Source organism: Triturus cristatus, chromosome 1_2 (assembly GCF_964204655.1).
Source record: "Triturus cristatus chromosome 1_2, aTriCri1.1, whole genome shotgun sequence".
Classification (NCBI taxonomy): Eukaryota; Metazoa; Chordata; class Amphibia; order Caudata; family Salamandridae; genus Triturus; species Triturus cristatus.
In genome coordinates, this window is record NC_140580.1 from 1,191,781,612 (window position 1) to 1,191,795,108 (window position 13,497).

General features: G+C 57.2%; 1 protein-coding gene across 1 annotated transcript in view; it reads right to left on the reverse strand.

The window, feature by feature from the left end:
- Window positions 1–13,497, reverse strand: part of LOC146869006 (adenylate kinase isoenzyme 5-like) — a 544,010-nt gene that overhangs the window by 274,762 nt on the left and 255,751 nt on the right. The window contains exon 4 of the mRNA XM_085625003.1: window positions 10,073–10,245. Coding sequence (XP_085481129.1) covers window positions 10,073–10,245 — 173 coding nt within the window. The remainder of the gene's footprint in view (window positions 1–10,072; window positions 10,246–13,497) is intronic.

Genomic DNA, 13,497 nt, shown 5'->3' on the forward strand with positions numbered 1-13,497 from the left:
CCCCCACCCCCTAGTTCCCAGAACTCTCCTGTGGTACACAGGGCATCTTATAGGGGGGGGCAGCACCTCCTTACATATCTCTCCCCTGCCTCCCAGGTCCCATGACTCTCCTGTGGGGCACAGGGCATCTTACGGGTGGGGAGGACAGCACCCCCTAACATATCTCTCCCCTACCCCCTAGGTCTCAGAACTCTCCTGTGGTACACAGGGCATCTTACAGGGGGGGGCAGCACCTCCTTACACATCTCTCCCCTGCCTCCCAGGTCCCATATTTCTCCTGTGGGGCACAGGGCATCTTACAGGGGGGAGGCAGCACCCCCTAACATATCTCTCCCCTGCCTACCGGGTCCCATGACTCTCCTGTGGGGCACAGGGCATCTTACGGGTGGGGGGGACAGCACCCCCTAATATATCTCTCCCCCACCCCCTAGGTCTCAGAACTCTCCTGTGGTACACAGGGCATCTGTTGGAAAGGCGTCCACCGGAAGGGGGTTCGAACACGTCTTGCCCACCCCTTTGACCCACCTCTCCCAAGTAAGCCGAACCAGGCGCGCGTACCCTGAGCTGCACTGTGAACAGAGGGACACCACACGTATTCTTTGTAGGACGATAAGTTCTTTTATCGATGTTTTCAGGGATCTTTATGACCCAAAAGGCAAATAGTACAGCAGTGGCACAACGTACCACAAATCAGTCGTGGGGAATGGGGGTAGCGGGACAGTCTTTCAAGATAGTGTCTCTGCGAAATACCCTGCGGAAGCTCACAATCCTCGAGCTGGAGGGTGTCGGGTCTCTGGGCGATCTCTTACCGAGTCGTCCTCAAGGGGGAGCGCCGCGAGTCTCTCAGCAGGCACAGGTGGTCGGGGTTCGGGAGCCGCGATCTCGTCAGCAGGGCTCAGATGGTTCAATAGCTGGGGGCCGCGAGTCACTCAGCAGGCCTAGGTGGTTCAGTGGTCGGGAGCCGCGACCTCGTCCGCAGGGCTCAGATGGTTCAATAGCAAGAGGCCGCGAGTCACTCAGCAGGCCCAGGTGACTTCAGCGTTCAGGAGCCGCGACAGCGTCAGCAGGCTCGGATGGTTCCAGGTCTTCTCTCCCCTTGTTCCTCTGGCACCCCTTGTTATACTCCGCTGGTTCTTTGAAGTCCGGAGTGCTCGCAGAGGGGGGACTGCCATGACGGAGGGGGTTCGGCGGGATTTCCTGCCGCTCACTTCTTTGGTCTTTTCAGGTGGGTCTGGGAGGGACCCCAGACGCTCGGTAGGGGAGGCGCCTGCTCCCCAGGGGCCTGGTGGCCGATTGAGTCCTCCCGGGGAAGGCGACCCGAGGTGTGACTGGGCTGGCGCCTCTGGGTCTGACTCACGGGTTCCCGCTCCCTCGGTTGGGCATGCGTGGTAGGGTGTTGAGTCTGTCAGGTCTCTGGCCGGCCCGTGGATCGGGGGTGGCTGGGGCGGCCGGAGTCGGGGATGTCGTGTCTTGAGGGTGGTTGCAGGTTGGCGGGATGATGGAGAGGGCAACGGCGTGAGGCCGGTCTCACACGCGTCCCCCCCAGCTGAAAGGCGTGGAGAACTACCCATCCACTGGGGGGTTCTCCTCGCCGAAGCGGAAGAACCGGGACAGGCCGTCGGCGTTGGCATGATCCGTCCCGGGGCGATGTTCGACAGTGAAATCCATCCCTTGGAGGGAGATGGACCATCGTAGTAGCTTGGGGTTCTCCCCCCTCATCCGCATTAGCCACTGCAAGGGCCGGTGGTCCGTCTGTACTCGAAAATGGGTTCCGAACAAGTAGGGCCGCAGTTTCTTGAGGGCCCAGACTACGGCAAAGGCCTCTCGCTCTATAGTGCTCCAGCGCTGCTCTCTCGGCAGCAGCCTTCGGCTGATGAAGGCTGTGGGCTGATCAATGCCCTTGTCGTCGAACTGCGAGAGCACGGCCCCGATGCCATGTTCGGATGCATCGGTCTGGACCACGAACTCTCGGGAGTAGTCGGGGGCCTTGAGTACGGGAGCGGTGCACATGGCGGTTTTCAAGGCGTCGAACGCCTGTTGGCACTGGGGGGTCCACTGCACCTTCTGCGGAAGCTTTTTGGAGGTCAACTCTGTGAGGGGCCCTGCGATACTACCATAATTTTTAATGAACCTCCGGTAGTACCCCGTCAGGCCCAGGAAGGCCCGAACCTCTGTCTGCGTGGTGGGGGGCTCCCAGGACTTGATGGCATCGATCTTCGGCTGGAGAGGGGCGACCTGGCCGCTGCCCACCTGATGCCCCAGGTAGACCACGGAGCCTTGTCCGAGCTGGCATTTGCTGGCTTTCACTGTCAGGCCCGCTTGGCGTAGGGCCATTAGTACTTGTCGGAGGTGCTGGAGATGCACGTGCCATTGAGAGCTGAATACGGCGATGTCGTCAAGGTACGCTGCGCTGAACTCCTCGAGTCCGGCCAGGACCTTGTTCACCAACCGCTGGAACGTGGCTGGGGCGTTTTTCATCCCGAACGGCATGACCCTGAAGCGGTAGTGGCCATCTGGCGTGGAGAAGGCAGAGCGCTCTCTCGCCCCTTCCGTGAGAGCGATCTGCCAGTACCCGCAGGTCAGGTCGAAAGTGCTGAGGAACTGGGCGGCCCCCAGGCGGTCGATGAGCTCGTCGGCTCGGGGAATAGGGTGAGCGTCTGCGCGGGTGACCGCACTGAGCCCCCGATAGTCTACACAGAATCTTAGTTCGGGGGCGACCCCTGGGGAGGCAGCCTTCGGGACCAGAACCACCGGGCTGGCCCAGGGGCTGTCGGAGGGCTCGATAACCCCTAGGTTGAGCATTTTCTGTACCTCGGTCTTGATGCAGGTGCGGACCCGGTCAGGCACCCGGTAGGCTCTGTGTCTCACAGGCGGGCAGTCGCCGGTGTCTACGTCGTGGACACACCAGTCGGTCACCCTTGGAATGAGGGAGAAAAGGTCTGCGAATTGTCCGAGCAGCTGGCGGCAGTCGTCGGCCTGCTGGGGAGTGAGGGTGTCCGACAGTTTCACACCCTCCACGGAACCGTCCAGTTCTTTTGTGCACAGGAGATCGGGCAGGGGTTCAGTGTCCTCTTCTGCCCCCTCATCGGTGGCCAGTAGCAAACTCAGTTCTGTCCTTACGAAGTGGGGCTTGAGACGGTTTACGTGGAGGACCCGGAGGGGGTTCCGTGGGGATTGTACGTCGACCAGATACGTGACCTGGCTCTTCCGTTCGACCACCTTGAATGGACCAGTCCATTTGTCTTGTAGGGCGCAGGGTCTCACCGGAGCCATGACCCAAACCTGCTGGCCCGGCTGGAACTCGACCAAGGTTGCGTTCTGGTCATACCAGCGCTTCATTTCTTCTTGGCTGGCCTCGAGGTTAGCCTCTGCAAGTTCCCTAAACTTCCTCGTCTGGTTGCGGAGCGCCAGGATGTAGCGGAACACATCTGGGGGTGTCCCCCGAGGGCTTGTCTCCCAGCCCTCTTTGACCAGGCTTAGGGGCCCTCGAACGGGATGTCCGTACAGCAGTTCGAAGGGGCTGAACCCCAGAGACTTTTGGGGAACCTCCCGGTACGCGAACAGGAGGCAAGGGAGGAGGGCGTCCCATTTCCGGCGCAGGGGCTCTTCGAGGCCCAGGATCATTCCCTTCAGAGTTCGGTTGAAGCGCTCCACCAGGCCGTTGCCCTGGGGGTGGTAGGGGGTCGTGAATTTATACGTGACTCCGCACTGCTGCCACAGGGACTTCATGTGGCGGGATATAAAGTTCATGCCGCGATCATTCACAACCTCGCGGGGAAATCCGACCCGGGAGAAGATCCCCATGAGAGCCCGGCCCACCACGGGAGCCGTCACGGTGCGGAGGGGGATGGCCTCGGGGTAGCGGGTGGCATGGTCCACCAGGACGAGGATGAATCTGTGGCCCTGGGCGGTCTTCGGATCCAGGGGTCCCACGATGTCGATGCCGACCCGCTCGAACGGGGTACTTACAACGGGGAACGGTTGTAAGGGAGCTTTGCGTTTTCCGCCACTCTTCCCACTGCCCTGGCACGTGAGGCAGGACTTGCAGTGTGTCTCTATATTCGCTCGCATCTTGGGCCAATAGAAGTGGGTCACCAATCGCTGGTATGTCTTGTCTTGGCCTAAGTGTCCTGCCAAGGGTACATCGTGGGCCAGGCCCAGGAGGAGGCTCCGGAACCGCAGGGGTACCACCAGTACTCGTGCTGCGCCTAGCTCGGCGGACTTTTGCTCGCTGTAGAGGAGGCCATTGTCCCAATAAACCCAATGGGTTTCGGTTTGATCACCGGCGACCTGGGCTTCGGCTTGTTGTCTAAGTCCCTCGAGGGAGGGGCAAGTGGTCTGTTCCTGGCAGAACTCTTCGCGGGAGGGCCCTCCTTCGCAGTGCCACTGGGCCAACTCGGGCAGTTCTTCGGGTTCCATCTGGGCCTCTGGAGCGGAGGGTTCCGGTCCTTCCCCTGGGTTAGTGTCTCCTTCTTCCTCGGAAGGAGGGTTGTCTGCTTCTGGTAGGGGGTCCCTGTTTTCGGGGAAAGGGTTCGGTAAGAGGGCTTCACCGCCCTTGGAGGGGGCCACTCGTGCGGTCATGGAGCGCGTGGTGGCGCAGACCCATTCCGGTAGGCCCATCATCTCTAGGTGGGCTCTTCGTTCTACCTGCCCCCACGGGGAATTTTCCAGGTCGTTGCCCAGGAGGCAGTCTACGGGCTGCGAGGTCCGGACCGCTACCTTCAGTTCTCCGGAGACCCCTCCCCACTCGAAGGGCACCAGGGCCATCTGGCAGAGGCTCTCAGAATTGTCGGAGGATACGACCGGACAGAGGGCCCCGGCTAGGATCTGGTCTTCGGAAATTAGGCTGCGGTGGACCGCGGTGACACTCGCCCCGGTGTCGCGAAGGCCCTCGACTCGGTGGCCGTTGATAGTCACCTGCTGTCGGTATTTCTCTGTGTTGGCGGGCAAGGGTGTCCCGGGGACCATTTCTCGATCCCCAAGGGAGACCAGGGCCATGGCCGCCAGTTCCCATTCCTCGGAGTCTTCCATTTCTTCCCCCAGAGCCACGGAGGCCATCTGCCGGGTCGTGGGGTTGGTCGTTGTGGTTCGCTGATACTGGGGACACTGGGGGTCATTGGCGTAGTGTCCGGGCTGCTGGCAGCGGAAGCAGGTGATCCTAGCTCGTGGACCTGGTCGTCCTGGGGCTCCGGTGCTGGCTGGAGACTGGGCCGAACCCGCCGCTGGTGGGCTGATGGGGGGGCTGATGGAGGACCCCCCGGCAAAGTCTCTTGGTCGGCCGTGGTTCCCTCCGCCCCTCTGGCGGGGGGGACCCTGACTGTTGCGGCCGTAGTCCCCCACGGGGCCCCGGGTGGCCCGGGTGTTCACCCAACGATCAGCCTCAGCGGCCAGCTTCCGAGGGTCGGTGAGTTTACTGTCTAGGAGATGCTGGCGCAGTTCTATAAAGCAATTGGCCGCTAAATGTTCCCAGGCGATCAGATCGAACAGTTCTTCGAAGGTGGAGACCTTGCTGCCCTTGATCCACCCGTCCAGAGCTCGGCTGTAAAAGTTCACGTATTCGACCCACGTGGTGCCCGGTATCTTTTTGCAATCTCGGAACCGTTGTCGGTACATTTCGGGGGTGAGTCCGTACCGGCCCACGAGGGCTTCCTTCATGTGGCTGTAGGAGTTCATGACCGCGGAGGGCAGGTCGAGCAGAGTGTCCCTTCCTTCGCTTAAGAACCGGCCCCATAGGCCAGCCCCCCAATCCTTCTGCGGGACTCGGTGAGAGGTCATGGCGACTTCGTAGGCTTTAAACCACTGCTGGATATCATCGTTCTTATAATACTCCTTGACCACATCCTTGGGGATGTGAACTTTGGTTTCCCCGGCGGGAGCGGGCTGGGGATTCCCGGGCGGTTGTGACTTTTCGTGTCTAGCCCGCCACTCAATTTCCTTCAGGCCGCGTTCATGTTCTAGCTGGAGTTTCTTTTCGTCGTGCTCCCTTTGGAGTCTCTTCTCTTCGAGTTCCCCTTGTAGCCGTAACTGCTCGACGGCTAACTTCTTCTCTGCCAGTTTTATCTCTCCCTCGATTTTTAGTTTGGCCAGTTCCAGTTCGTGGTTGCGGCTTCTCTCTCGGTCCGCTAGTTCCTCGGAGGATAGGTTCCCCTCTGGCCCGTTGTTTCTCGCCGGGGTGCTTGTTTGTTCATGGGTAGAGTCTCTTTCCGTTTAAATCGGGGGCGCCCCCGTCTCGACCCAGGCTTTCAATACTTTCTGGTAGTCTTCCTTTGTGCTCAGTCCGGTGGTAGCGATGCCAAGGTCTTTGCAAAACTGTTTTAGTTCTCTATGCGTGTAATAGTCCAATTGATCTTCTCGGAACGGTGAGCTTATTTCGGTACCTGTGGCACCCAGGGAGGTTTCTCCTTCCATTTCTGCTTGGTAGTGCGTCAGTCGTTTACTGCACGCTCTCCTTCGGTGTCGGCTCGGATCCCGTCGTCTGCCACCAAATGTTGGAAAGGCGTCCACCGGAAGGGGGTTCGAACACGTCTTGCCCACCCCTTTGACCCACCTCTCCCAAGTAAGCCGAACCAGGCGCGCGTACCCTGAGCTGCACTGTGAACAGAGGGACACCACACGTATTCTTTGTAGGACGATAAGTTCTTTTATCGATGTTTTCAGGGATCTTTATGACCCAAAAGGCAAATAGTACAGCAGTGGCACAACGTACCACAAATCAGTCGTGGGGAATGGGGGTAGCGGGACAGTCTTTCAAGATAGTGTCTCTGCGAAATACCCTGCGGAAGCTCACAATCCTCGAGCTGGAGGGTGTCGGGTCTCTGGGCGATCTCTTACCGAGTCGTCCTCAAGGGGGAGCGCCGCGAGTCTCTCAGCAGGCACAGGTGGTCGGGGTTCGGGAGCCGCGATCTCGTCAGCAGGGCTCAGATGGTTCAATAGCTGGGGGCCGCGAGTCACTCAGCAGGCCTAGGTGGTTCAGTGGTCGGGAGCCGCGACCTCGTCCGCAGGGCTCAGATGGTTCAATAGCAAGAGGCCGCGAGTCACTCAGCAGGCCCAGGTGACTTCAGCGTTCAGGAGCCGCGACAGCGTCAGCAGGCTCGGATGGTTCCAGGTCTTCTCTCCCCTTGTTCCTCCGGCACCCCTTGTTATACTCCGCTGGTTCTTTGAAGTCCGGAGTGCTCGCAGAGGGGGGACTGCCATGACGGAGGGGGTTCGGCGGGATTTCCTGCCGCTCACTTCTTTGGTCTTTTCAGGTGGGTCTGGGAGGGACCCCAGACGCTCGGTAGGGGAGGCGCCTGCTCCCCAGGGGCCTGGTGGCCGATTGAGTCCTCCCGGGGAAGGCGACCCGAGGTGTGACTGGGCTGGCGCCTCTGGGTCTGGCTCGCGGGTTCCCGCTCCCTCGGTTGGGCATGCGTGGTAGGGTGTTGAGTCTGTCAGGTCTCTGGCCGGCCCGTGGATCGGGGGTGGCTGGGGCGGCCGGAGTCGGGGATGTCGTGTCTTGAGGGTGGTTGCAGGTTGGCGGGATGATGGAGAGGGCAACGCCGTGAGGCCGGTCTCACAGCATCTTACAGGGGGGGGGGGCAGCACCTCCTTACATATCCCTCCCCTGCCTCCCAGGTCCCATGACTCTCCTGTGGGGCACAGGGCATCTTACGGGTGGGGGGGGACAGCACCCCCTAACATATCTGTCCCCTGTTCCCTAGGTCCCAGGACTCTCCTGTGGGGCACAGGGAATCTTACGGGGGGTAGCACCCCCTAACATATCTCTACACTGCCTCCCTGGTCCCAGGACTCACCTGTGGGGCACAGGGCATCTTCCGGGGGTGGTGCAGCACCCCCTTACATATCCCTCCCCTGCCCCCTAGGTCACAGGACTCTCCTGTGGGATACAGGGCATCTTACGGGGGTAGCATCCCCTAAGCTATCTCTCCCCTGCCCCCTAGGTCAAAAAACTTTCCTGTGGGGCACAGGGCTTCTTACGGGGGGCTGCACCCCCTAACATATCTCTCCCCTGTCTCTGGTCCCATGACTCTCATGTGGGGCACAGGACATCTTAATGGGGGACAACACTCCCTAACATATCTCTCCCCCAACCCCTAGGTCCTAGAACTCTCCTGTGGTACACAGGGCATCTTATTGGGGGCAGCACCTCCTTACATATCTCTCCCCTGCCTCCCAGGTCCCATGACTCTCCTGTGGGGCACAGGGCATCTTACGGGTGGGGGGAAAGCACCCCCTAACATATCTGTCCCCTGCCCCCTAGGTCCCAGGACTCTCCTGTGGGACACAGGGCATCTTACGGGGGTAGCACCCCCTAACATATCTCTACCCTGCCTCCCTGGTCCCAGGACTCTCCTGTGGGGCACAGGGCATCTTACGGGGGGCAGCACCCCCTAACACATCTCTCCCCTGCCCCCTAGGTCCCAGGACTCTCCTGTGGGGCACAGGGCTTCTTACGGGGGGCAGCACCCCCTAACATATCTCTCCCCTGCCTCCCACGTCCCAGGACTCTCCTGTGGGATACAGGGCATCTTACGTGGGGGTAGCACCTCCTAACATATTTCTGCCCTGTCCCCTTGGTCCTAGGACTCTCCTGTGGGGCACAGGGCTTCTTACGGGGGGCAACACCCCCTAACATATCTCTCCCCTGCCCACTAGGTCCCAGGAGTCTCCTGTGGGGCACAGGGCTTCTTAAGGGGGGGCAGCACCCCCTAACATATCTCTCACCTGCCCACTAGGTCCCAGGAATCTCCTGTGGCACAGGGCATTTAACGGGGGCGACAGCTCCTAACATATTTCTGCCCCGCCCCCTTGGTCCCAGGACTCTCCTGTGGGGCACAGGGCATCTTACAGGGGTGGGGACACAGCACCCCCTAACATATCTCTCCCCTGCCTACCAGGTCCCATGACTCTCCTGTGGGGCACAGGGCATCTTACGGGTGGGGGGACAGCACCCCCTAACATATCTCTCCCCCACCCCCTAGGTCCCAGAACTCTCCTGTGGTACACAGGGCATCTTACAGGGGGGGGGGGGGGGGCAGCACCTCCTTACATATCTCTCCCCTGCCTCCCAGGTCCCATGACTCTCCTGTGGGGCACAGGGCATCTTACGGTTGGGGGGGACAGCACCCCCTAACATATCTGTCCCCTGCCCCCTCGGTCCCAGGACTCTCCTGTGGGGCACAGGGCATCTTACGGGGATAGCACCCCCTAATATATCTCTACACTGCCTCCCTGGTCCCAGGACTCTCCTGTGGGGCACAGGGCATCTTACTGGGGGTGCAGCACCCTCTTACATATCCCTCTCCTGCCGCCTAGGTCCCAGGACTCTCCTGTGGGGGACAGGGCATCTTACGGGGGGTAGCATCCCCTAAGATATCTCTCCCCTGCCCCCTAGGTCCAAGGACTTTCCTGTGGGGCACAGGGCATCTTACTGGGGGACAGCACTCCCTAACATATCTCTCCCCCACCCCCTAGGTCCCAGAACTCTCCTGCAGTATACAGGGCATCTTATGGGGGGGCAGCACCTCCTTACATATCTCTCCCCTGCCTCCCAGGTCCCATGACTCTCCTGTGGGGCACAGGGCATCTTACGGGTGGGGGGACAGCACCCCCTAACATATCTGTCCCCTGCCCCCTCGGTCCCAGGACTCTCCTGTGGGGCACAGGGCATCATACGGGGGTAGCACCCCCTAATATATCTCTACACTGCCTCCCTGGTCCCAGGACTCTCCTGTGGGGCACAGGGCATCTTATGGGGGGCAGCACCCCTTAACACATCTCTCCCCTGCCCCCTAGGTCTCAGGACTCTCCTGTGGGGCACAGGGCATCTTACAGGGGGGGAGGCAGCACCCCCTAACATATCTCTCCCTTGCCCCCTATTTCCCAGGACTCTCCTGTGAGGCACAGGGCTTCTTACGGGGGGGCAGCACCCCCTAACATATCTCTCCCCTGCCTCCCACGTCCCAGGACTCTCCTGTGGGGCACAGGGCTTCTTACGGGGGGCAGCCCCCCCTAACATATCTGTCCCCTGCCCCCTAGGTCCCAGGACTCTCCTGTGGGGCACAGGGCATCTTACCGGGGGGGCCAGCTCTCCATTTGCGATGATCTTGGCTATCAGCTCCCACTTCCGGTCACTTGTTGCATGGTGGATCAGCTGTTTACGCAGAATCTCACCCACAGAGATGCAGGCGAATCCAAAGTGAGCGGCCAACTTAGCACTTTGTGTGCCCTTCCCACTGCCAGGTCCACCTGCAGGGAACATGGTCACATGTACCACATGAGCACAAATCACATGAAGACATCACGGTACATTAGATCCTGGTGCTACATGCCTGCATGGCATCACAGGCACATTCTGAATCTTATGAGCTCGCACTGTAACATGGCAAAGCGACATATCACAAAAGCACACAACAACAGTAATTACAGTATTAATGCCACAGCATAAGACCACACAACAACCTACAGCCTGGTCACATACTGCACCCACAACACATAACAAGACCTAACAACAACCCACAGACAGGTCATATACAGTAACCATATCACAGCAGAAGACCACAGAACAACCCACAGCCAGGTCATATACTGCACCCACAACACATAACAAGACCGTACAACAACCCACAGCCTGGTCACATACTGCACCCACAACACATAACAAGACCACACAACAACCCTCAGACAGGTCACATACTGCACCCACAACACATAACAAGACCGTACAACAACCCACAGCCTGGTCACATACTGCACCCACAACACATAACAAGACCACACAACAACCCTCAGACAGGTCACATACTGCACCCACAACACATAACAAGACCACACAACAACCTACAGCCTGGTCACATACTGCACCCACAACACATAACAAGACCACACAACAACCCTCAGACAGGTCACATACTGCACCCACAACACATAACAAGACCACACAACAACCTACAGCCTGGTCACATACTGCACCCACAACACATAACAAGACCACACAACAACCCTCAGACAGGTCACATACAGCACCCACAACACATAACAAGACCACACAACAACCCACAGCCACGTCATATACAGTAACCATATCACAGCACACAAGACCACACAACAACCCTCAACCAGGTCACATACTTCACCCACAACACATAACAAGGCCAGAGAACAACCCACAGCCAGGTCACATACTGCACCTACATCACATCAGGTCACATACTGCACCCACAACACATAACAAGACCACACAACAACCTACAGCCTGGTCACATACAGCACCCACAACACATAACAAGACCACACAATATCCCACAGACAGGTCATATACAGTAACAATATCACAGCACACAAGACCACACAACATCCCACAGATAGGTAACATACTGCACCAACATGAAACTAAATGAAAATTACATTTATAACGTGCGCTACTACCCTGAGGTGTCTAGGCGCTGCGGCTCCCCCTGATATACTAACCAGAGTGGAAAATGAACATGCTGTGACGGGCTATTTGTTAAAAAGCTGAGTTTTTAACAGTTTACGAAATCCCAGTAGATTTGTTTCTGTCTTTAGTGTCAGTGGGAGGGGGTTCCACAATCTGGCTGTCCCCAAAACAAAACTTCTCCCCCCAGGAGGCCGTTTTGGACCTGGGGATTATCAGATTTGCAGCGGTCGCAGAGCGCAGCTGCCTCTCCGGTATATACCACTTGAACTTGTCTGCAAAATATTCCGGGCCCAGGTCATGCAGTGCTTTAAAGGCGATACAGAGGCCTTGAAGGCCTTGAATTCTATCCTTCTTTTAACTGGAAGCCAGTGCAGAATTGGAAGGCCATGGGCCACTGATTGACGTTTTGGGATGTCGAGTAGAAGGCGAGCTGCTGCATTTTGAAGAGGAGACATGACTGTAAAAACAGCCCACTACAGTCATCTATTCTAGACAGGATCAAGGCTGTAACCACCGATTTCTGAAGTTCTGATGGGATGTACGGGAGAATTTTCCTGATAATTTTGATCGAGTAAAAACATACAGAGGTAAGTGTGTTTATTTGTCCCTCAAAGGACAACTTGGTGTCAAAATAGACTCCTAGATTTTTCACCTTGGAGGTGGGAGTGGGGATCTCCCCCATTTCCTGAGACCACAGTTGGGTTGCCAAAAGGAGGTATCTCGCCCAAACAGGAGTACCTCAGTTTTTCCCGTGTTCAGCCTCAAGCAGTTTTGGGACATCCATTGCCCAAGTTTGCGCATACAGTCCGGAAATCTCTGAGCAGTGTTCGTTGAGTCCTCTGAAAAAGATGCAAAGATTTGGGTGTCGTCGGCATACAACACTGTCTTGAAACCGAAAGACCTAATAAGAGAGCAGAGGGGGCACTGTATAGATTGAAATGTTTCGGGCTCAATGAGGAGCCCTGTGGAACCCCACATGGAAAGGTGAACCAGGACGATGTATGTCCACCAAGCTCTGCTCATTGCTCCCTGTCACGGAGAAAGGAGTTCAGCAGGGCCAAAGCTTTGCCCCTGATCCCTACAGGAAACAATCGGTTTATTAGTAGATCATGATCCACAGTGTTGAATGCCACCGAGATGTCTTAGGATCAGGGCAGTCTTCCCACCCTTAGCCAAGACCTCTGTTATTTCCTCCGACACATTAATCAGGGCCAGCTCGGTGTTCTGCTGGCTTCTAAAACCATATTGGGCCCTATTTAGGAGATTATTGTCCTTTATGAACCGGTTGAGTTCTGTGTTCATGGCCTTCTCTACGACTTTAGCTGGAAGGGGTAGTCGGGCGATAGGCCTGTAGTTGCTTGGATCACTGTTATCCAAGTTCGGTTTTTTCAGGAGTGGGAGGATGGATGCCTTCTACCATGGTATCGGAAAATACTGATTGGAGAAGATACAGTTAAAGATGTCAGTAAGGTAGCTAGTAGTGACCCCCAGGGCCAGGTGGAGGATCTTAAGGGGGGCAAGGGTCCCAGGGGGGGCCTGATCTCGTCCGGCCAAGAATTGTCAAAACCTGTGTTTCTGAGAGTGTGTTATAAGCATAGCGACAAGAGCCAGAAGCTGCAGGCCTCCCTTCACCACTTGGACCCTCTATCTTGGTGGAGGGGGGCCATTTAAAAGCCCTCCCATCTCCTGGCGGGTGGATAGAAATAAGTCAGAGACTGATTTGACTTTGGCTTGAAAGGAGTCTGCTAGCCAGTTGCAAAAGTCTTGGTCTACTACTGTATTTTCCTGACCAGGGAGTTTACTCAATTTCTCTGTAGAAAAGAGTTCTTTGGTGGAGTTAAGTGATGCGCTAATTTTGGTTGAGTAGTACTATTTTTTTATTAATTAAGATTTTTTTTCTTTGTTCTCTGCAATAGCTTTTTTATAGGTGATTTTATCGTAATGGACATAGTGGAAGCTCCATTTTCTTTCCAGCCTTCGACATACTTGCTTAAGTTATCTCAGGCTATCGTCGTACCATGGCTCAGATGAAGTCCTTCTATTAGTTGTACTTTTTAGGGGCG